This window comes from Rhinopithecus bieti, unplaced genomic scaffold, assembly GCF_001698545.2.
Source record: "Rhinopithecus bieti isolate Rb0 unplaced genomic scaffold, ASM169854v2 scaffold_9690, whole genome shotgun sequence".
In the NCBI taxonomy this organism is placed as follows: Eukaryota; Metazoa; Chordata; class Mammalia; order Primates; family Cercopithecidae; genus Rhinopithecus; species Rhinopithecus bieti.
The window spans coordinates 1914582-1939321 of record NW_016806622.1 but is presented as its reverse complement, the minus strand read 5'-3'; the positions used below and the strand labels follow the sequence as shown (position 1 = coordinate 1939321).

Sequence of the window (24740 nt, the reverse complement as noted above, 5' to 3'; positions counted from 1 at the left end):
AAAAAAAAAAAAAAAAAAAAAGAATTGCTTTATCCTGGATACAAATCTTTTATCAAATATATGAATTAAAACTACTGGTACCCAATTTGTGGCTTGCCTTTTCTCTCTCTTAATGGTGTTTTTTATACTTAATGGGGTCCATAATTTCAGTGGAGTGTAAATTTATCAATATTTTCTTTTCTAGTTAGTGCTTTCTATGTTCTATATAAAAACTCTTACCTATTCCAAAATCATGAAGCTATTCCATGTTTTCTTGAAGCTTTATTGTAGTTCCTTTCACATTTGAGTCTTCAGTCATTGATCAAATGAAATTTATAAAATTTATTATTCATTTATTTTTTAGAGATGAGGTTCTTGATATTTTGTCCAGGCTAGTCTCAAACTCCTGGGCTCAATCAATCCTCCCACCTCAGCCTCCCAAGTAGTTGGGACTACAGGTGTGTGCCACCACGCCCAACAATCAAATTAATTTGTATAGGGGGTCAAGTTCACTTCTTTTCCCATAAAGGCAACCACATGATACAGCACTGTTTATTGATAAATGATTCTTTTCATATTCAATTGTGGTGGCATCACAGCCATAAATCAGGTGTCCATATTACACAGGGATCTGTTTCTGGACTCTATTGTGTTCTTTTGTTCTATTTTTATCCTTGGGAAATGGCACTGCCTTAATTACTAAACCTTTAGAGCAATCTTGAAGTAGAGAATATTTTCATACACAATTTCTTTCAGAATTTTGTGAGCTGTTTTTGTAAGAGAGGCAAATGCCAAAAATGAACTATTTCATGTCCTATGTGTCATCATATATGTTCTCTGAAGAAAATAAATTCCTTAACCAGTAGAATGAAAACTTGAATAGTTTTCACCATATATGGCCTACAAAATCTACATAATCTCTTACATTAATTGCAGGAACCTGTTCAACTCTAGAATGAAAACGACTTACCTGAGTAAGGTAGATGGTATCTTTAAATGTGCGTAATGGATCTGTGCTTTTGGGGAGTTTGAAATGAAGTCCAGCCTGATAAAGCATTTGTTTGTTACCACCTTCGTGATGTTGTCGATGAAGTGAAAACTTGCTACTGAAAGACCAGTCCTCTGTAGATGAGACCTTTTGAATAAAGAATAAGAATTAGAAATCTGAGGGGCCGGGCGCGGTGGCTCAAGCCTATAATCCTAGCACTTTGGGAGGCCGAAACGGGTGGATCACGAGGTCAGGAGATCGAGACCATCCTGGCTAACATGGTGAAACCCCATCTCTACTAAAAAATACAAAAAACTAGCCGGGCGAGGTGGCGGGCGCCTGTAGTCCCAGCTACTCGGGAGGCTGAGGCAGGAGAATGGCGTGAACCTGGGAAGCGGAGCTTGCAGTGAGCTGAGATCCAGCCACTGCACTCCAGACTGGGCCACAGAGCGACACTCCGTCTCAAAAAAAAGAAAAAAAAAAAGAATTAGAAATCTGAAAGTTGGCAGTAAAACTACTTTTCTATAAGTTCCTAACAAATCTGGAAAGGTAGACAGAGCTCGAAAGTTAAAAGAGCTCGAAGTTTCTTCTGTGGCTCCAGTTTCATAAATGTTTTGCCATCCTACTTGTTGTCAGTGAAGGACTAGCATTGCGGAAAGTGGAATCACAAAACCAGGGTTTGGTGCGTATATCCTCCCTTCCTCCAACTAAGAAAGTTATATTTTGGTGTTTCTCTTAAGACTCTTGTTTTATCAAAACATATTGCTGGTTTTTGAAACATTTACTATATGTATTTTAAAATATCATTTTATCTACCTAGGTAAATATTTTATCCAGTATTCATTTGTCAAAACTTAATAACAGAATGCAATTGACACTCTGTTAAAACTGTCACAATTCTTAAACAGGAATAAAACACCTATTACACTGTAATAGGAATATTATGAGAGTAAATGCTTTAGCACTTACACTGCTCACTTGTTTCTCAGTGATTACTAAATGAAACTGATACATATGTTTAATTTTTATATAGTTGAAGACACAAACCAAATAATGTTACTTCTCTCCCCTAAAAAAATCAATCTTTCATTTTTTAAGCCAGGCCCAAATTATAGGATCTTTATTTTATCTGTTTTATCATAACGTACAGGATCTTTCTTTTATCATCAGCTCAAATTAAAAAACTCACATATGTTGGAGTATACCTTCTACAAAAACAGAGAAAAAAAGCAATAATTCTGGCTTCTAGGCCTATAATTTAATGCACTGTTAGCACTTAAGAAAGAAAGAAGACAATTGCTGGCTACATCTGAAAATACCCAGTTTTAATTCAAGTTACACAGACTTTGATAAAACATAGTCTGCCCCTCCACCCAAAAATTTGAAAATTTAAAAAGCTTAATCCCTGTTCATAAAGTATGACTTCTCATTCCCAGTAATTAAGCAACACATGGGCCCATTACTATAAAAGGAAAAGGTTATTCCTCAGGAACTGATTCATACCCAAATATAAGAAATGAACACTAGCCATATTAAATTTGGAAGTTTTCCTAATTACAGATGTTTTCCAAAACACCACCACCAGAATTAAAGAATGCTAACTACTCCTATTATGTATTTAAAAGAGAGATTCACATTTACAATCATCTCATACACATTCTAGATGCACATCCTTTATCAATAGTCTTCTTCCTATGCTTCCTCCTCTTAATTTATTTTATTTATGTTTATTATCTTTAATTGACACAATAAGTGTACACATTTATGGGGTCCCATGTTATAATCTGATACATGTATACAATGTATAAGGATCAAATCAGGGTACTAAGTAAATTCATCACCTCAAACATTTATCATTTCTTTGTGTTGGGAACTTTCAAAATTCTCTCTTCTAGCTATCTGAAAATACACAATAAATTATTATTAACTATAGTTACCCCAAAGTGCTATAGAATACTAGAACTTAATCTTCCCATCTAGCTATAATTTTCATTGGTTGGTTAATTTGGTTGGTTTAGAGGTTGGTTAATATAATCAACCAACCTCTACTGCCCCTCCCCCACAACCCTCCCCACCCTCTAGTAATCACTATTCCACTCTACTTCTTTGAGCTCAACATTTTTAGCTTTCACATAGGCGTGTCCTTCCTCCTTTTCAAAGTCTGAAATACACCTTTGGGCCATGCAGCCTTCTTATTTGTAATAATTTGGGTCTATCCCATAATCAGTAAACCTCATCTTTAGTTATATGGGAAGCTTTGTACCTTCTTATAACTATGGTTTGAAAATCTTTCAAATTTCAGCTATAATAATATTACCAGAAAGAACTGGAAAGGGCCAGGCAAAGTTCTAATTACTTTAAGAATATTAACTTTAAAAAATATATATTAACTTATTTAATACTCATAAAAACCCAGCCAGGTGCAGTGGTTCACACCTGTAATCCCAGCACTTTGAGAGGCTAAGGTGGGAGGATCACTTGAGCCCAGGAGTTCAAGACCAGACTGGACAACATAATGAGACCCCATCTCTACAAAAATAAAAATAAAAAATTAGCCCGGTGTGGTGGCACATGCCTGTAGTCCCAGCTACTTGGGAGGTTAAAGTGGGATGACTGCTTGAGCCCACGAGTTTGAGGCTGCAGTGAGCCATGATCATGCCACTGCACTCCAGCCTGGGTGACACAGCTAGACCCTCTCTCAAAACAAAAAACAAAACAAACTCTACGAGTAGGTACAATTATCATCCCATTTTACAGATGTGAAAACCACGCACAGAAAGGCTGAATAACTTGTTCAGTATCCAAATCTAATGCAATCTAGCTCCAGTCCCTAGTTCATTAAACCCAGAAGGATCTGAAGAAAATGAAACTTTCATACAAATAATATGATTAAAATGGACTATACTAAAGGTAATAATAGTTTACATTTCATGGGCTCTCACTGTGTCAGGTACAGTGCTAAGTGCTTCAATGTATTAGTTAACGTAATCTTTACTCATGAACACACCCACATGTGCATATCTACATGCACACACACACACACACACACACACGAGGTATTTACTACTATTAACCCCAATTTACAGATGAAGAAACTGAAATTCAGAAAGATTACATAATCTGTCCAAGATAATACAGATAATGAGTGGCAGCTGTCATATTCAATCCAGTTCTGTTTATTCCAAAGCCCAAACTTTTAATCACCGTGCAATATTGATAACCACATGTTGAAAATATTATATTTTATGAAAAATCAATGTATCCCAAATTAAAGAGATATGTGTTAATCAATTTGTTGAATACATGAAAAAGCTTCTAAATAAAAGAGCCAAAGTTTTATTTAGTTGTTCTATTGGTTTCTTTTATTTTCCCAATCACCTATTCAAATTCCCAACTAAGCAGTGTAGCTTAAAAAGAGATGAGTAAATCGAGATAACAAACGATTCATAATGAGCAGCACTTATCCTTAACTTTCTCTATTTTAAAATATAGTGTTTATTATCTCTGAACATCATCAGGCATTTCACAAAAACATGGGATAAAAATAATTCCATTATTTGAAGGAGGCCAGTAGAAATTATTATAGATTTAAGGAAAAGGTTTAGCAATTCCTAACACTAATCTTTCTAAAGTGTGGTGAAAAGAAAATCTATCAGCTCTGGAGACAGAGAGTCAGTCTGAACCCAGCTGCTTATTTCTGAGAGTGGGAAGGAAGGAATGAAGGAAGCAAGAATATTTACTGAATTATTGCTTGTGTACCAGGTACTCATTCTTTTATTAGACAATAATCGACCCACTCCACTTTGACTGAGGCCCAAGAGGAAATCAAAGCACTGCAGGGTGGGAGTTCTATCTGCGTCCTCTTACAGTAATTTGATTTCCTCCTGGGTCTCAAAGTGGAGTGGGCAGGTTATTGTCGAATTAAAGAACGAGTACGTGGTACACAGCAAGTATTCAGTAAATATTCTTGCTTCCTTCATTCCTTCCTTCCCACTCTCAACACTTGCTCCTGCCTGCATCCGGATACTGAACTTCATCCTCCTTCACTCTGAAACAATAGTATTCCCAAAAGATAATTAGCCCCACAATTTGGGAGCAATTTAAAAAGGGGGTATGGAATTTCACAATGTATATATGTTTCAAAACATCATGTAGTACACAATAGATATGTACAATTTTTTGTTAATTTTTAAATTTTAAATAACCAAGGATAGAGCTAAGGTTATGACATCATTAAAGTTAAAAGTACAGTATAACTTCAATGTGAATAAGCAAATATAGTTGTGTTCAGTTGGTGAAATTTAAAAGATTTTGAAATTGTCTTAAAAGACTTTTTTTTGTGTGGTTATTTTACACAACTGATGCAGGGAGAGCAAAACCACACAATCATTTCAATAGACAAAGAAAAAGCACTTGAAAAAATGCAACATTCTTTCACGATATAAGCACTCAACTAACTAGAAATAAAAGGGAACTTCCTTGACCTTATAAAGGACATCTACTAAAAACCTATTGTCAATATCACACTAAATAGTAAAAGACTGAAATGTCCCCCCTAAGAAAAAGAACAACTCAAGGATATCTTGTCTTCCCACCCATTTTCTACATTGTATGAAAAGTTCTAGCCAGGGAAATTAAGTAAGAAAATCAAATAAAAGGCTTCCAGATTGGAAAGGAAGAAGCAATATTATTAATACCTCTATTTATAGATGACATGATCTTATATATAGAAAATGCTAAAGAATATCCTCCAAAATATTATTAGAGCTAATAAATGAGATTGGCCACATTGTAGCATTCAAGCTCAATATACAAAATCATTTGTATTTTATACATTAGCAATGAACAATCTAAAAATGAAATTAAGAAAATAATTTTATTTACAATAGCATCAAGAATAATAAAACACTTAGGAATAAGTAAGCCAAAGAATTGTGAGACTGGTACACTGAAAACTACATTGTTGAAAGAAATTAAAGAAGACATCCCATGTTCTTATGTCAGAAGATTTAATATTACTAGATGGCAATACTCACAAACTGATCAACAGATTCAACATAATCCCTATCAAAATCCCAGCTAACTTTTCTGCAGAAATTGGCAAATAGATTCCAAGACTCATTTGGAAATGCAAGGCACCCAGGATAGTAAAAAAAAAAAAAAAAAAAAAAAAAAAAAATTGAAAAAAAGAACAAAATTGATGGACTCACACTTCCTAATGTCAAAACTTACTACAAAGCTATAGTAATCAAGACAGTGCACAGTGACATGAAATATGCCACTTGAACAGAATTGAGAATTCAGAGATAAACCCTAACTTTTATGGTCAATTGATTTGCAGGGCCAAAATAGTTTAATGGGGGAAAGGAATAGTGTTTTCAATATATGCTATTGGAACAACTGGCTATCCACATGCAAAAGAATGAACCTGAACTCCTACCTCCCACCACACATAAAATATAACTCAAAATGACCATAGACTTGAATGCAAGAGCTAAAACTATAAAATTCTTAGAAGACAACACAGAAATAAACCTTTGCCATTTGGGGCGAGGCAATGATTTCTTAGATGCAACACCAAAAAGAAGAGATTGGTAAGTAAAACGTCATCAAAATTTAAATTTTTTGTGCTGTAAGTGATACCATGAAAGTGAATAAAGTGACAACCCACAGACTGGGAGAAAATATTTGCAAATCAAATACCTGATAAAATCTTATAGCCAGAAAATATTTTTAAAAATTTCATAACTCAATAAAATAAAGACAAATAATTTTAAAATGACCAGGACATGCATAGTGGCTCATGCCTATAAGCCCAGCACTTTGGGAGGCCAAGGTAGGCAATCAGTTGAGCTCAGCAGTTCCAGACCAGCCTGGATGATTTGGTGAAACCCCGTCTCTACAAAAAATACAAAAATTAGCTTGGTGTGTTGGCACATGCTTGTAGTCCCAGCTTCTTGGGGGGACTGAGGCAGGAGGATTGCTTCAGCCTGAGAGGTCAAATCTGCAGTGAGTCATGACCACTCCACTGCACACCAGCCTGGGCAACAAAGCAAGACCCTGTCTCGATTAAAAAAAAAAATGGCTAAAGGATTTGAATAGACATTTCTCAAAGGAAGACATACAAATGGCCAGTAAGCACATGAAAAAAATGCTCAACATGATTAGTCATCAATGATATGCAAATTTCCTGTAAATGTAAATTCCCAGGGAAATGTGAAGAAAAAAAGAAAACAGCAAGTGTTGGCAAGGATGTAGAGAAATTGGAACCCTAATACCTTGCTGGTAGAAATGCAAAATGGTGTAATCGCTACAGAAAACAATTTGACAGTTCCTTAGAATATTAAAGATAGAGCTACCATATGACCCAGCAATTCTGCTCCTAGATATACATTCAGTAGAACTGAAAACATATATTCACAAAACATGTACGCAAATGTTCCCAGCAACATTATTCATAATAGCCAAACAGAGGAAATAACACAAATGTCCATCAACTGATAAATAGATAAACAAAACATAGTATATCCATGCAACAGAATGTTATTCAGAAATAAAAAAAAAAGGAACATACTAATATATGGTCAACAGGGATGAACCCTGAAAACACACCTAGTCAAAGAATCAGTCTCAAAAGACTACATATTATATTATTCCAATTATATGAAATATAAACAGTAAGGAAAACTATAGACACAGAAATTAGATTGGTAGTGTCTAAGACTGGGGAGGAGGGATAGGGAAAAATAGGGAGTGGCTGCTAATGGGTTCAGGGTTTCTTTTGAGTGATAAAAAATATCCTAAAATTAGATTGTGGTGCTGGCTGCACATCTCTGTGAATATACTGAAGACTATTAAATTGTACACATTAAATGGGTGCATTGTATGGCAAGTGAATTATATCTCAATAAAGCTATTTTAAGAAGAATACATACAATGCTGAAACTGAATCTTTAGGAACAGAGAGAGTGAAAATCCATACAGAAAATAAAACACACCGACACGATGAAAACGAGGGAGGAAGAGGAGTTGAGGGAGGAAAAATGGAATAGGAGGAGAAAGAGGAGAGAAAAGGTAAGATGATAACATTAGACTAAGGTTTATTTATCACATTTACCCTCTTCCTAAACCTTTGCCATTTGGGGAGAGGCAATGATTTCTTAGATGCAACACCAAAAAGAAGAGATTGGTAAGTAAAACGTCATCAAAATTTAAATTTTTTGTGCTGTAAGTGATACCATGAAAGTGAATAAAGTGACAACCCACAGACTGGGAGAAAATATTTGCAAATCAAATACCTGATAAAATCTTATAGCCAGAAATATTTTTAAAAATTTCATAACTCAATAAAATAAAGACAAATAATTTTAAAATGACCAGGACGTGCATAGTGGCTCATGCCTATAAGCCCAGCACTTTGGGAGGCCAAGGTGGGCAATCAGTTGAGCTCAGCAGTTCCAGACCAGCCTGGATGAATATCTGTATATGGTAAAACAGTTGCAGGATATGATTTACAAGTAAGAGTTACTGTAGCAAGTAAGAGTTATTTCCATGTGTGATAAGTCAGGCTTAAGCAACCACTGGGCCCCATTTAGTGCTTTCAGTGCTCCTGAAGGAACACAGTAAAAGTAATAGAGAAAAGTAATCCCCAAAGGTTTAAAAAATTTATTTTCCTCCATCTTCTTCTCAAACTTTCATTTAAATAAGATGTAGGTTTCATACGATTTTCTGAACCAGTGGTCAGAAGAAACACATGCCCACACTCTATCATTTTGAAACATTAGAAAATCAAAAGATGACTTACCTTTTCTAATGTACTGAAGGATGGCCAGGACTGATATCCATATTCAGATGCAAATCGAGCTTTTGGGAAAACTTTCCAGTTCCAGCAATCACTGATATAGTCATAAAAATGTACATCACCAAAATAATTGCTATTAGGGTTTTGAGAGACCCAGCCTTCTGCAACAGTTTCAGCCCCATTTGTAGGACTGGACGTAATGAAAGGACGACTCTTGTCTCCCTAAGTTCAGAAATAAAATTAATTCAAGGATAATATATTCATCCTGTAAAGTATGAATCATTTACTTCTTTAAAAATACTAACAAGTCCCAGAAATGCCAAGTAGCTGATCGAAAATTAATAGGACCACTTACCTTCCTCCCCATTCAACAACCACCAGCACCTCTCTGCTCTTTGCCAATCCTTTATACCTTTTCATATGTAACACTTAGCTCATCCCTCACAGCAGCTGTTCTTAATCTTTTCAATCATGTTTTGCCTCCACTCTCATCCATCACAGGTGGCGTACAGTCTAGTCCAGAGTTTCTCAACTTTGGCCCTATTGACATTTTGAGCTGGATACGTTTTTGTAGGGGTTGGCTGGGGGTGGGGATGTCTTATGCATAGTGGGATATTTAGTAGCATCCCTGGCCTCTACCCAATAGATGTCAGTAGCTCTCCCCAACCTTGAAAATGTCTACAGGCACTGCCAAATGTTCCACAGGGGCAAAATCACCACCACTTGAGAACCAAAGGTCTAGCAGGTAAGAACAGAAGCTACTGAGTCAGATGGACCCGAACCTGACTTTAAATCTCAAATCTGAACCTTATTATTTTTGGACAGGTCTAAGCCTCGGTAGGTTTATCTGCAAAATGAGGATAATAACAGTACCTCCCTTACAGGTATTATAAATAGTAAATAACTCATATGTGAAAGTGATGGCTAGGTGTCAACAAATTCATGTTCTCATTTCTATAATATAAAGCCATCCCTAGGAAGTGGCTTCCTAGCCCATATGGGGCCATGTGCCTCATTCTCATCCTCTTCCCCCATTTGCAGGTGAGGGTGCAAGAGATGGTGCAGCTGGAATAAAGTGTCTACATCTCTGAAAGAGGAGCTGCCTATCAATCAGGAGTAGCCCTTTCATAGTGTCAGTGAGTAAGAAATAAACTTTTATTATGTAAACCACTGAAATACTGTGGCTTACCTGTTACAACATCTAGCATGTAAGTGCTTAACAGAGTGCCTAGCACACTGTGAGAACTCAAAATATAGTTATTATCATCTCAGTAGATGAGACTACTTCCCTTTTCACTGAGAAGATTCATTCACTTAGCAAGTATTCGTCAAATCTATTGTGTCTCTGGCATTTTCTCCGCACTGCGGAGGGAGGGAGGGAGGAAGGGAGAGGGGGAGAGAGAGAGAGAGAGACAGAGAGAGAGAGAGAGAGAGACAGAGAATCTATGACTCTGTCAAGTATTTATACATCAAATCTCTTTTGAGTATTTCCTATGAGCCAGGCATGCAGTTCTTTCTATGTGCTGGAGGTTCAGCAGACAGCCATGGTGACCCTCTTGGAAGAGTGGATGGTAATCTAGTGCTGAAACCAGGTACTGAACAAGTAATTATAAGTATGATGAATGTTTTGAAGGAAAAGTGCAGGGCTCGTTGGGAATGTAAAACATATTGCAGAAGGCCAGTAAGGCCTCCCTGAGAGAGAGACTTTCAGAAAATAATTTTCTCAAATTTTCACCATTATGTTTCACTTTTTCTTGGTATATCGATCCATATTTCATTTCTTGTTTCTCTTCCATCATTTAAAAAAAAAAATCCTTAACCCTTTCCTTTGCCAGACTCTCTGTATTCTGGTCATCTTTCTATTTTGCTTTCGTACTACAGCCAACAATCTATCTTCCACTCTTTTTTTTTCTTAATCTCCCTCTACTGCCCTTTTCCCTTAGATTCCTTAGGACTCCCCTTATCCTAATAAAAAGTCCCTTTAATCCCTTGCAGTCCATCAGATTTCTTTACCATCCTCTCATTCATAAACCCCTGACATTCAATTCCTGATCAGGCCACTCCACTGAAATGTTTTTCAAAAATTACCCATGAACTTCCACTTACTAAATATAGCAGTTCTTTCTGTCCCCACTCATTCCCTCTCTGGTGTGCAATAAATGACCCTATTTAACACCTATTATTTCTGAAGCTCTCTCCACTCCTGGCTGTTTGTTCACAATTCTTCCACATTCCAGTTTCCCCCAACCTTCCTGATTCTTCCTTCTCCAGCTACCCTCTCCATCCCCAGATGGACACTCCCTCTCTCTCAGGCTTCTCTTTGTTCTATACCCTGTCCCATGGCTTCCCCTCACAAGGATGTTCTGATTACTCCTAGCCTACACCTGCACACTTGACCTCATGTTCACTGCCACACTTACATTCCTGATAACCAGCTCCACATTTCTCCCTGTGTTGTTTTGCCAACATCGCAAATCCAACCTTTTAAAGCAGAATTCCTTGTTTACTAATTCCAAACTTATCTGACTATGCTCCCTTTCTTGCTGATGGTACCCAGAGTGCAGTCATCTTCAATGTCTCCCTCTCCTACCTCCCACATTCAGTCACTCTGAGTAGCAGCAACTCTACATTCAGATTTTTTTTCCATCATCTCATTTCCAATCCCACACCACTGGACTCCACTACCTATGACCTCCACAACCTTGAGGACTTAATGACTCTAAAATAAATATATCACCTACACTCCAGGGAACTCCTACAAATTAAGTAAATAAATTATACAAAGCACTTATATAATGAATTTTTTTTAAAAAAATTGTTAAAGGACAGAATGTTGCTCTGCTGCCCAGGCTGGAGTGCAGTGGCACGATCATAGCTCACTGCAGCCTTGACCTCCTGGGCTCAAAATAAACCTCCTGCCTCAGCTTCTCAAGTAACTAGGACTACAGGCACACATGCCACTATGCCCAGAGAATTTTTTAAATTTTTTTGGAGACAGGGTCTGGCTACATCACCCAGGCTGGTCTCAAACTCCTGGCCTCAAATGTTCCCCCTGTCTCAGCTCCCAAGTCACTGGGATTACAGGTGTAAGCCACCACATCCAACTTTAATTTAATACATTAATATATAATAATATTAATTAATATAATAATTACAATTCACATATTGATTCCTGACATCTCAGTAACTTGGAGTTTTAGTTATTATAACTGGTTTCCTTGTCTAGAACCTCTCACCTCCCTAATATTTGCTAGTAAAGTTATCTTCCATAACACGGACCAGATAAAGTTCCTCCTCTCCTGCAAAATGTCCACTAACTTCCCACTGTCTACTGAATAAGCTCAACTCCATAATATGACTTAAAGTCCCTCTATGGTCTGCTTCCAGTCTTTACTACCTTCCACTCTCCCACAGGAATCCAGGAGTCCCTTGCTCTTAGCTACCAGGCACTGCTTGCCACTCATTATACATACCACCTACTTTCACATCTTTTTACCTTTATTTACATTGTTTTCATGACCTAAAGTACTACTAGACAACACTTTGCCTCAAAATTCTCAACCGGTAAGGTTTGGCTTGAATGTAAACTTTTACTTGAAAGCCTTTTTAGATTCTTTCAGTTAAAATTAATGGTTCTGCCACACAGTTCCCAGTATTATGAAGCTACATTCTTTATAGCACTTTTTTCACTGCCTAAGGTCTGATAATTTTTTCCCTGCTTCCCTTTCACAGCAGACTGTAAGCTCCACAAGGATAAGAGTGTCCCCACAGCATCGGAGATGAGGCTTTGCACTTGGTAATAGGTACTTAGTAGATGTTGGGTGAATTTAAAATACTAAAAGTATGATGAAATTATAGGTGATATTAAATGTTTAAAAATATTTTTGCTACAATGGCTTTGAAAACATTGAAGAAGGCCAGTCAATTGGTCTGATCAAGCTTGACAGATTTCCTTTTTTTCCTTGAGATTCTTGAGAAATTTGGTAAGCTGAGCCATGCAGTAAAATTACAAACAAGTCTCTACCTAAAAATATCTGGCTTTGATGATGCATTATAATTTCCTTCCATTTATAAATCACTTATTCTTAAGGTGTGGTTATTTGTTGCAGATCTCACAGATGACATCTCTCTAAGTCATGACCTTAAACACTTACTTGGACCAGGAAATACCACAAGGTGATCCAACAGAATGGCCATTAAAAAAAGCATGTGCAGTAGGAAACCAATCATTACAGCCAATTTAGAGATGAATCAATTTATGCTGCTTTACCTTTTTATGATGCCTAATACTTTGATGGAAATTAAAAGCAGTAGTGATTATGTAGCATTTCATAGCGCTCATCTTCAAAAAATTTTGCAAACATCAGTTACTGCTCACAGCTCATTTTAAGATAAATAAGTCCCTAAAGAGAAAGGCATAGCTCCATTTCACAGGTGAAAAAGAAATGGCCCAAAGAAGCTAATTTTTTAAAGCTTAAGAAAGTAGTGTTAAAATTAATGATTAAAATGTATAAGTGTCTGAAGACCTACCTTGTTGAACAAAACCAACAAGGATGATGATGATGATGGCTAGTCTTAATTAAAAGGTTACTGTGGGCCAGCTGTGGTGGCTCATGGCCTGTAATCTCAGCTCACGAGGTGGGTGGATCAGGAGGTCAGAAGATCAAGATCATCCTGGCCAACATGGTGAAACCCCATCTCTACTAAAAATACAAAAATTAGCTGGGCGTGGTGGCACATGCCCGTAATACCAGGTGCTCAGGAGGCTGAGGCAGGAGACTTGCTTGAACCCGGAAGGCAGAGGTTGTAATGAGCTGAGACCACGCCACTGCACTCCAGCCTGGCAACAGATGAGATTCCATCTCAAAAAAAAAAAAAAAGTTACTGTGAACCACCATCTTCCAGTAATTCACCACAACGATGACACACAAAGCGAAAGAGGAGAGGATATTCTCTAGGTCTTTTAGAAAATATGGAGTTGTTCCTTTGGCCATATACATGTGAATCTACAAAAGGGTGATGCAGACATCAGGGGAATGCATCTGGTTCAAAAAGGAATACCCCACAAACGTTAACATGGGAAAACCAGAGGAGTCTACTGTGCTTGCCAGCAGGCTGTTGGCACTGTTGTAAACCAACAAGTTAAGTGCAAGATTGCTGCCAAGAGAATTAATGTGTTGAGCATATTAAGCACTCTAGGAGCCAAGATAGCTCCCCAAAACTCGAGAAGGAAAGAAAGGAAAAGAAAAAAAAGGAAGCCAAACAGAAAGGAGCCTGAGTTCAATGGAAGCACAGCTGGCTCCACCCAGAGAAGCACACTGTGAGAACCAATGGAACAGAGCCTGAGCTTCTAGAACCTGTTCCCTATGAATGCATGGCATAACAGGTGTTTAAAAAATAAAAGAGCTCTGTATTGTAAAAATATTTTTTTTTGTTAAGCAGAAATGTGGTGTCCCCTCCCCCAAAGAAATATTTTAACTTAAAAAAAAAAAAAGGTTACTATGTGTCAGACTGAGTCACGTACCTTCCATCCATTCTCTCACTTAGTCCGCATAACAACTCTTAAAAGTTAGCTCCTATTTTTAACCTAACTTTATAGATGGAAAAAGGAAGATGAAGTAACTTGCCCAAGATTACATAGACAGGAAGTGACCCAGCCAGGATTTCAAAGCATGAGTACTTAACCACTATGCTATAAAATGAAAATCCTCAGAAACTATAAATCCATCAGACATGAAAAACACAATACCAATATTGTGAATAAAAAGATTATAAAATGAGTGTTCTGTAAATATTCTTTAAAACTTGTACCATCACATTTTGTGAATAGAAAAAATCATTCATGACACATGACTTAGTATATCAGGTAAGTTATATATTTGAACCCACGTTTTTTATGAATTTTCAGTGAAGTTTCTTCTCATAAATGGAATAGCAACTTCAACTGGGCATGTTTAGGTGCTAATATCACATACTATTTTAAAAAATAGATGCCTTTTCAAATTGCTTCCAGATATACCCAGATTTTTAAAGCATCTATTTACAGACACAACAGTGTAAAGACAACCAGATTATTAAATCACATGTTAAACAAAGTTTTCAAAAGTTAAAACTTTTTTGCTTTCGTACTATTACTGAAAAAAAATGCTTTTCTCACAAAAGGCCAATTTATATTAACATATGTCTGTATAATATGCCAATTAGACAAAAAGTGGTGCAAAGAGAATCACTATAGAGCAAGGGCCATACAGTGGGGTTGGAGACCAGCTCTCGCATCTCTCTTTGTCCCTTAAATCACATACCAGGATATTCACATGTGATATATACCAAATTCTACTTTAACACATATGATTACAGAATTGTAGAAGTGGCATATCAATAATCATCTAATCTAGAGATTCTAAGGGCTTTCTGGGATCCACGGATGGACTCCAAGGAGCATGTGACAACCTAGCATTGTAAGCACTGCATTGGTGTATGTGTGGAGAGCAGCACAGATAAGTTCATCCTCCAAGAAGTCCATAGCCCATAAATCCTTTCATCTGCTGCTGCACTACAATGGGATACTCTGTAATCAAACGATACTGTTGAAGACAGCCCTAAAAAGGGGCATAAAACATACTATACCAGTATTCAAACGTATCCATTTTAAAGATACATTCTTAAATTCCACTGCATTAAAAAATCATTACTTACTGCCAATACAAGCTCTCTGATGTTTTTCACATAGAGTGTCACATAGTCCTTGATGTAGATTGGCCGGTCAGTGAAACTGATATGGTACCAATTCATCATCAGCGCCTCCTCATTTTCATTATTGCCACTCCATATGATGATAGAAGGATGAGATTTCAGTCTCTTGATCTGAAAATTAAGAAAATATAAAATGATTTTCAAAGAGTTAACATAAAATACTCAGAGCTATAATTACTCATAAAATTAGAGCCCTTGCATTTTTGCACATAAATTCTTATGTGCCAAAAACCTAATTTGAAAATGGCTAGTCATGTTAGCTGTAGGAATACATTTTAAGAAATCTCTGAGATTCTTTTAACTAGATTTTATAAACACTGATACATAGGGTTTCTCTTCTCTGCTATATAAAAACTGAAGATAATATAACCCCTTTTTTAGAAAGAGAAAGAAAAAGGGAATGAATAAACTCATCATTATGTGGATTGCCACAAAGAAAACTTTCAGGAAATACAAAAGGCAGGAGACATTATATTTGGGGGATTGGTTCTTAAGAGCAAATTGGAGTTCTGTGTGAATAAACAAATGAGGCAAAGCAATCACTACCACTGAAAGAGGGACAGAGGTTCCTGTGCAGGCTCCACCAAGATCAGAAAACCAGAAGGAGAACTAGAGAAGGTTTTACAAAGCAAGTGAGTACTAGAGGTATGCTGGCAGTTAAAGACAAATATGGAATGCTCTAAAGGAAAACAGATTAGGGTAATCAGGGTGATGTCTCCTGAAATAACTATCAATATCATGTCCTGAGAAATCAACTAACATTAAGTTACTGAACATATTTAAATATAAAAGGGAAAATTGGAGAATCCACCTGAAAACTGTGCCACATGAGGCCTGCATAAACTGAGCTCATCTGGGCTGGCCCAACATAAAGGCAAAAGGATCCACTTGTGTTATGTTTGCACTGGACAGACTCAGACATGCCCCTTCTTCTAACACACTAGGACATGTGCTCCAGTAGAGAGCAATTAAATTCCTCGGAGAATGGCAGAGTGAATCAATGGTCAAGAAAAATTCTTTTAGAACATGCTTTGGCAATATTACCTCATTGATATTTATAGGTTCACTTTCACTGTCATGCGTGATTACACCGATGGCCCCCCACTGATGCTCTCAATGTGTTCTCCGTTCAGGAAGCTCAGAAACTCATATAGATGAAATACAGATGCACTGAAGGTATATTAAAGAGATATGCTTCATTTTTTTTTTTAAAAAGTAAGTCTTGTGTTTTTCTCAGCCAGCCATATAAACACTATCTCTTTTTTTGTCTTTGTACATGCCCAAGAAAGGGACAGCTGCTACCTGACATATTATGTCACTGACATATTTATGCCACTGATGAAGATACAAATATAAATCCTTAAGTGGCAAAAAGCTTCAGTGACACCGTGTTACACACAACCTTTAAGCTGACTTAGAGTTTTATGGTAAGCTTTACTTTAAAATTTTAATAAACTCTGCATGAAATGGCTCTCCTTATCTTTAATAATGCATCAAAGAACTGAAGATACATAGATGTTTTATTTTAATTATTTACATGAAAGAAAACTAAAAATAAAATTGAAATGTTTACAACCTGTGTAACTATAATTAATATGTTTAAAGTTATTCATTCATCCACTCATCTATCCACTTCGTACATAATCCACAGAGTGGGGACGCAGAGGGGAATGAGCCCTAGGACTCAGGGAGATAACAGTCTTGCAGAGGTGACAAATCCTTGAACAAGTAATTCAAAGTGTGATGTATGTCTCAAAAGGCAAAAGGTTTTTCCCACGCTTAAGGTAAGAGGGGTCAAAGGAGAACAAAGGAGGTGGCCCACAAGGGCAATGAACGGGGAAGATGTTCCAGGACATAGACAGCAAGATGGAGATGGTTCCTGAACAGGTGCAGACACCAGCTGGACGCGGTCCCGCACAAGAGGATCTCACACCTTACCCAGAGGGCAAGAAGCCACCTCAGGGGAGCTGTTGGCAAGGGAAGGCGTTTGATTATACTTTTCAAACCTTTTATTTTAAAATGAAACACAGTTACAGAAAACAAATTATGATATGGTGAATTATTATAAGGCAACCACCCTTGTAGCCACCACCCAGGGCAGCCATGCCGGAAGCCATCCATGTGCCTCTTCCTAATCACAGCCCCTTCCTCCTTCCAAAAGTAACCACTATCTTGAGTTTTATAGTGTTATAGAAATCGCTTCCTTGCATTTCTGTATGGTTTTTCACAAAATATACATCTGTAGACACTATGTTATGAACTCTAGATTTTAACACACTTGATGGATTCAATTCATTGACATCCTTATCCTTATTGAATCTCAAATTGTCCACCTTTTGGTTGCTCAGAGTCTCTCAAAAATCCTTTTGACATAACTTCGATAGCTTCCTTGTTATCTGTATGTTGAGATATTCTAGGATCAGGGTTCTGAGCAGGAATGTGGTATGACTTAAAATGTGTCAGTGGAAGATGACTTTGGCAGCTCTGTTGAGTATGCACATATTGAAAGAGACCAATGCTAGGGAGTCCAATCAGAAAACAAATGCAATGTTTGAGGACAGGGAAAAATAAGATTTGAACTAGAGTAGTAAGTATGGGGATGAGAAAGTAAATATAAATACAAGTAACATTGGTATCAAAAAATTGTCTCAATTTTAAAACCAGATGGATGTGGGAGGTGAGGAAGAAGAAAGTATCAATGACTTTCATATTTCCTGCTAAAAAGAAAAATCTTGAAAGAGTGCATTGTGTAAAAGATAGTAGATGTACTTTGAAGACATGCTAAGTTAGTGCGACAGCTGGTATTGTTATTTCTTTTGTACTGCATGCCTTACATGTATTATCCTATTTAATCTTTGAAACAGTTTCACGAGGAGTGACATCATACTAGAGTTATAGATACAGAAATTGAAGCGCAAGAGGTAAAGTGACCTCTTTATTTTAAATATTTAAGGTTGCAGACTCACCATTCAAGAAGAAATATCAAAAGATTTGTTCTTTGTATATCAACATTGCAAAAAATCTGGCAGACAGTTGGACATGTGAAATTGAAATCAGAGTCAATAATTATCCACATTGTAGCTTCACCTGAGGTTACTGAGAAAATTGATTTGTTTCTTTCTTTAACATGTTGCAGAGCACTACAAAAACTCAATATGTCTCCACAGTCTTGTAAACTCTTTACAAGGTAGGGGTGATCTCCTGGTGCAGTGATCATTTCTAATGGATGCTAATGAATCAGTCCAATGTTTCAGTAGTATTTTACTAGCATATGCTATACTCACAAGTTGGTTCCTAAACTGTATTTTGGGAGTACATCATGATTCAGAATTTTCTTGTATTGACAAGCATCCCATTCTGATTCCACATGGAAACCCATGCCATGCACTTAATATTTAGGGGAGAAGAAATATAATGCAATCTGTGTTTCAAAGCATGATCATGCCCTAAACAGACCTTGTTGCAAAAATAAGTATATTCTGCACACAGCTCATAAACCTCAGATCTGTGGCTAAAACTATCAGTTGATAATATTACATTAACACCACTGCCATTTGTAAAAAGAAGATATCCAGGATTATCTAATATATTTCCTGTGCCAGACCTGGAGTCAGCCATTTCTCTAAGAAGCTTTTCTCTTAACAGGAAAGACTACTTCAGTATAAGAATACTCAACATTACAACATTGGGCATTATTTCTAGGTCTTTTCAGTAGACAGAGAAAGCATATAATCATTTCCTTGCATTTATGTATCCGTGAATATAAGTATAAATGTCAATATGTAGAATCCAAAATAAACCAAGGAATCAACGATCGATTTAAACTTTTCTCCTGAGCAATTCAAATAGTGGTGTTGCTGTTTGCTGAGATGGAGAAAACTTCAGAAGAAGCAAGATTGTCGGGCAGCAATATGAGTTTAGTTTGTACATGTTACACTTCAGATGCCTGTTAAACCTCCAAGCAGAGGCACCAGGTAGGCAGTTGGATATAAGAAAGAGGAATTCAGCAGAGAAATCAGGACTGGGGATAAATCTGGGAGTCATCAGCCAATAGATGATGGTAAAGCCATGACACTGGGTAGAATCACCTAGGATGTCAATTACCTGGCTGTGTAATATTTCACGGAATGTAGTAGAGAACAAAAACCAAAATGAAGCAAGATTTAACAAAAGGCAATACTAAAACATATTATGTGTTTTATTTTTTCTTGGAAGGGTAATAACATACCTGGTAGGCAACTTCTGCTCTCACTGAATCCAGGAAGCCCTGATCAGTTGGATAAAGGGCACAGGCAAACATAAAATCCTGCCATACCTAGCAAATCAAATAAAAGGGAATGCAACACTTCCATAAGTTTTATTACACAGAAGAAAGTCTTCATTCTGAGCTCTGGGCATTACCTTTCACACAAATGAAAAATTAAGTTAGCCTGATGAGTGTGATCATTGGGGCACCATTATGCATAAAGGCACCCAGGAAAGGTATCAAAGACATTAAGACTTCCCAGAACTGCACAAAAGTGTACAGAAACCTGAGAAGAGAAAACCCTAGGCAGGTATAAAAGAAAAGGAAGACAGAAGAATTTGAAAAAGAAAAAATGTGTGAAGGTGACATAGAATGAGGCTTCCCTCCAACCCCTCCTCACTTCTAATTCATTCCAATTTTCACCAGGCATTTGGTATTAAGAGATGCACCAGACTGGCAAGAATCACACTTCATTTATAAAGGAATTAGCTTTTCATAGACAAAAGGATTACTACATGCACACTTTAGTAATGAAACTACGTCAGTCCCTTCCTAAGGAGGCCGTGTGATGCAACGGTTAAGAACACAGCCCCTGCTGGGAGCAGTGGCTCACACCTATAATCCCAGCACTTTGGGAGGCTGAGGGGGGCGGATCACCTGAGGTCAGGAGTTCGAGACCAGCCTGGCCAAAATGGTGAAACCCTGTCTCTACTAGAAATACAAAAATTAGCCGGGCATGGTGGCACATATCTATAATCCCAGCTACTTGGGAGGCTGGGACAGGAGAATTACTTGAACCCGGGAGGTGAAGGCTGCAGTGAACCAAGATCGCACCACTGCATTCCAGCCTAGGCAACAGAGCCAGACTCCAACTCAAAAAAAAAAGGTCATAGCCCCAAAGCAGCCTGTCTGAGTCGGAATTGGATTCCACCATAAACAGGCTGTTAGAGTTTGGGTAAAATATTTAACCTCTTCATGTGTCAGTTTCTTTATCTGTAAAATAGGATAGAGAATAGTAACTACCTCACTGAATGGGCATGAAGATAAAATACGTAGAGCACTTAGAACAATGCCTGTCCTGGCACTCAGTGAATATTATAGAATAATATCATTGTCACAATGACCATCAGCATTATCAATATTAGTATAATTCCTTGTCTTCCGTGGCATTCTTTATATTTTAGAACAACAATAATAGAACTAACAGAATATATTTTCTTTGCTTTATCCTCACAATTACAAAACATGTTAAAAGTACTTAATAACAATATTAGGGCCAGGTACAGTGGCTCGTGCCTATAATCTCAGCACTTTGAGAGGCTGAGGCAGGTGGATCACCTGAGGTCAGCAGTTCAAGGCCAGCCTGGCCAACACGTTGAAACTCCATCTCTACTAAAACTACAAAAATTAGCTGGATGCTGATTTACTAAAAATACAAAATTCAGCACATGCCTATAATCCCAGCTGCTCTGGAAGCTGAGGCAGGAGAATCACTTGAACCCGAGGTGGGGAAAGCCACAGTGAGCTAAGATTGCACCACTGCACTCTAGCCTGGGCAATAGAGTGAGACTCTGTCTCAAAACAAAAATTAAAAATAAAAAATTAGAAAAAATTTAGAAAAACAATATGAAACACACCTTTACTTAATTTCATTATTTGTCTTCTCTTTAGGTTTTGTCAGATCTCCTTTAAGTGTTTTAAATATTTTCTTTTATTTTCTATGCATACTTAAATATCACAAAGAAAATTATTTTAAAAGTAGGTATATGTGTACTGGGATATAAATAATTTACAGGATATCTATCATTTAAAAATAAATAATTATGGTAGTTGCAATCACCTGTGGCTCTGGGTTTACAAGATGCCATTTATTCCTATAGCCCCAAATGGAATATCTGGCTCTGAGACAGGGGCAATTGCATCATTCAGAACATTGGCAATCAAACTGAGGATAGAGTAACTTATCAATATATAAAATGCTATCAACTTCTCACCATTATTCCTAGTTCATCACAGAGTTCATAGAATTCATCCTGCTCATAAATTCCTCCTCCCCAAACCCGAAGAGTATTCATGTTAGCATCCACAACAGACTGTAAAAGGAGCCGTAACCTGTAGAAGACATTTTATAAACAAATCATAACTTGGAAAAAACCAGATAAACACATTTCTAATCTCTGTTAGAAAAACATACTCTAAAATCGTGATGGTTTGGTTATAATGTAAATTAAAGAAAGTAAGATAAAATTATATACACATTAAATAACCACATAAACAAACAGAAAACCTATGGGTGATATCTTTACCTATTAAATTTTACCAATTTATTTTATTATACTCTTTTTAAAATTAAATTTATGTTTTATATTTATTCCTATAAAAAATACAGTTGTAACCTTGGAAAGTTAATTTTATACAAACCCTCCACACTATAAAACAAAATCAAGACTTGAGTATTAGTGCCTAGCACCTGTATCTCCTTTTATACAATTCCTTCAGCCCAGTATTTCTTTCTCTAATAAATTTTCTTTATACTTTTTCCAATTCCTATTCACATTACCCTCAGGAAAATCTAGAAACTTACAGGTAGCTTGAGAGCATGTACCTTCCCTCCATCCCCACAACACTGCTCAAGTCAAATAACAGGATGGGCAGACTCAGAGCACTGAGGGCTCAGCACAGGCACCACCGCAGGCTTTCCAATTGGACCAGCCGGGCTGAAGGACCACAGCCAACCCAGCCCCAGCTGGGAGGGGAGAGGAGCATTTGAAAAGGAAAAGATAGAGCCAATTATCCCGTGGCTGTGTCTGGAGAAGAATTTCATTTTCTTATGAAATCTAAAATAATATACACATTTTAAAATAAAAGGAAATTACTACAACTTTTGGAAAAAATCAGGTTTTAGTTACTGACCACATTTACATTCTAAACATCAAATAACATACTACAGTGCACATTTCTACATTTGTAAATATGCTTAAATGTTATTTAATTTAGATAATAAATAAGTTTAAATGTGTTTATTTTCATTTCATAAAGTTTATTTTCAGCATCACAGAGATGTAAGTTTAGGTAAAAGTGGTTCCAAGATGGCCGAATAGGAACAGTTCCAGGCTACAGCTCCCAGCGTGAGCGACACAGAAGACAGGTGATTTCTGCATTTCCAACTGAGGTACTGGGTTCATCTCACTGGGGCATGTTGGACAGCGGGTGTAGGACAGTGGGTGCAGCCCACCGAGTGAGAGCTGAAGGAGGGCGAGGCATCGCCTCACCCGGGAAGCCGGAAGCGGGAAGTGCAAGGGGTAAGGGAATTCCCTTTGCTAGCCAAGGGAAATCATAACAGACAGCACCTGGAAAATCAGGTCACTCCCACCCTAATACTGCACTTTTCCAAGGGTCTTAGCGAATGGCACACCAGGAGATTATACCCCGTGCCTGGCTCAGAGGGTCCCACACCCACAGGGCCTCCCTCATTGCTAACACAACAGTCTGATGGAACTGCAAGGTGGCAGCAAGGCTGGGGGAGGGGCACTCACCATTGCTGAGGCTTGAGTAGGTAAACAAAGCGGCCAGGAAGCTCCAACTGGTGGAGCCCACCACAACACAAGGAGGCCTGCCTGCCTCTGAAGACTCCAACTCTGGGGACAGGGCATAGCCAAACCAAAGGCAGGAGAAATCTCTGCAGATTTAAATGTCTCTGTCTGACAGCTTTGAACAGTGGTTCTCCCAGCCAGGAGTTTGAGATCTGAGAACAGACAGACTGCCTCCTCAAGTGGGTCCCTGACCCCCGAGGAGCCTAATCGGGAGGCATCCGCCAGTAGGGGCAGACTGACACCTCACAAAGCCGGGTACCCCTCTGAGAGGAAGCTTCCAGAGGAACAATCAGGCAGCAACATTTGCTGTTCAGCAGTATTCACTCCTCTGCAGCCTCCGCTGCTGATACCCAGGCAAACAGGGTCTGGAGTGGACCTCAAGCAAACTCCAACAGACCTGCAGCTGAGGGTCCTGACTGTTAGAAGGAAAACTAACAAACAGAAAGGACATCCACACCAAAACCCCATCTGTACGTCACTTTCATGAAAGACCAAAAGTAGATAAAACCACAAAGATAGGGGAAAAAACAGAGCAGAAAAGTTGAAAATTCTAAAAATCAGAGTGCCTCTCCTCCTCCAAAGGAACACAGCTCCTTGCCAGGAATGGAACAAAGCTGGACGGAGAATGACTTTGACAAGTCTTGAGAGAAGAAGGCTTCAGACAATCAAACTTCTCCAAGCTAAAGGAGGAAGTTTGAACCCATTGCAAAGAAACTAAAAACCTTGAAAAAAGATTAGACGAATGGTTAACTAGAATAACCAATGTAGAGAAGTCCCTAAATGACCTGATGGAGCTGAAAACCGTGGCACAAGAACTACATGACAAATGCACAAGCTTCAGTAACTGATTTGATCGACTGGAAGAAAGGGTATCAGTGATTGAAGACCAAATGAATGAAATGAAGTGAGATGAGAAGTTTAGAGAAAAAAGAGTAAAAAGAAATGAACAAAGTCTCCAAGAAATACAGGACTATGTGAAAAGACCAAATCTACGTCTGATTGGTGTACCTGAAAGTGACGGGGAGAATGGAATCCAGTTGGAAAACACTCTGCAGGGTATTATCCAGGAGAACATTTTTTGCCTAGGCCCAACCTAGCAAGGCAGGCCAACATTCAAATTCAGGAAATACAGAGAATGCCACAAAGATACTCCTCTAGAAGAGTAACTCCAAGACACATAATTGTCAGATTCACCAAAGTTGAAATGAAGGAAAAAATGTTAAGGGCAGCCAGACAGAAAGCTCGGGTTACCCACAAAGGGAAGCCCATCAGACTAACGGCAGATCTATCGGCAGAAACTCTACAAGCCAGAAGAGAGTGGGGGCTGATATTCAACATTCTTAAAGAAAAGAATTTTAAACCCAGAATTTCATATCCAGA

The 24740-nt window shown here is 37.8% G+C and overlaps 1 protein-coding gene across 2 annotated transcripts in view; it reads right to left on the bottom strand.

The window, feature by feature from the left end:
* Window positions 1-24740, bottom strand: part of MANBA (mannosidase beta) — a 138568-nt gene that overhangs the window by 22476 nt on the left and 91352 nt on the right. For both annotated transcript variants that reach the window (XM_017877083.1, XM_017877084.1), the window contains exons 9-13: window positions 21762-21879; window positions 19750-19836; window positions 15465-15632; window positions 8772-8990; window positions 950-1114 (exon numbers count right to left, since the gene is read on the bottom strand). In XM_017877083.1, coding sequence (XP_017732572.1) covers window positions 950-1114; window positions 8772-8990; window positions 15465-15632; window positions 19750-19836; window positions 21762-21879 — 757 coding nt within the window. The remainder of the gene's footprint in view (window positions 1-949; window positions 1115-8771; window positions 8991-15464; window positions 15633-19749; window positions 19837-21761; window positions 21880-24740) is intronic.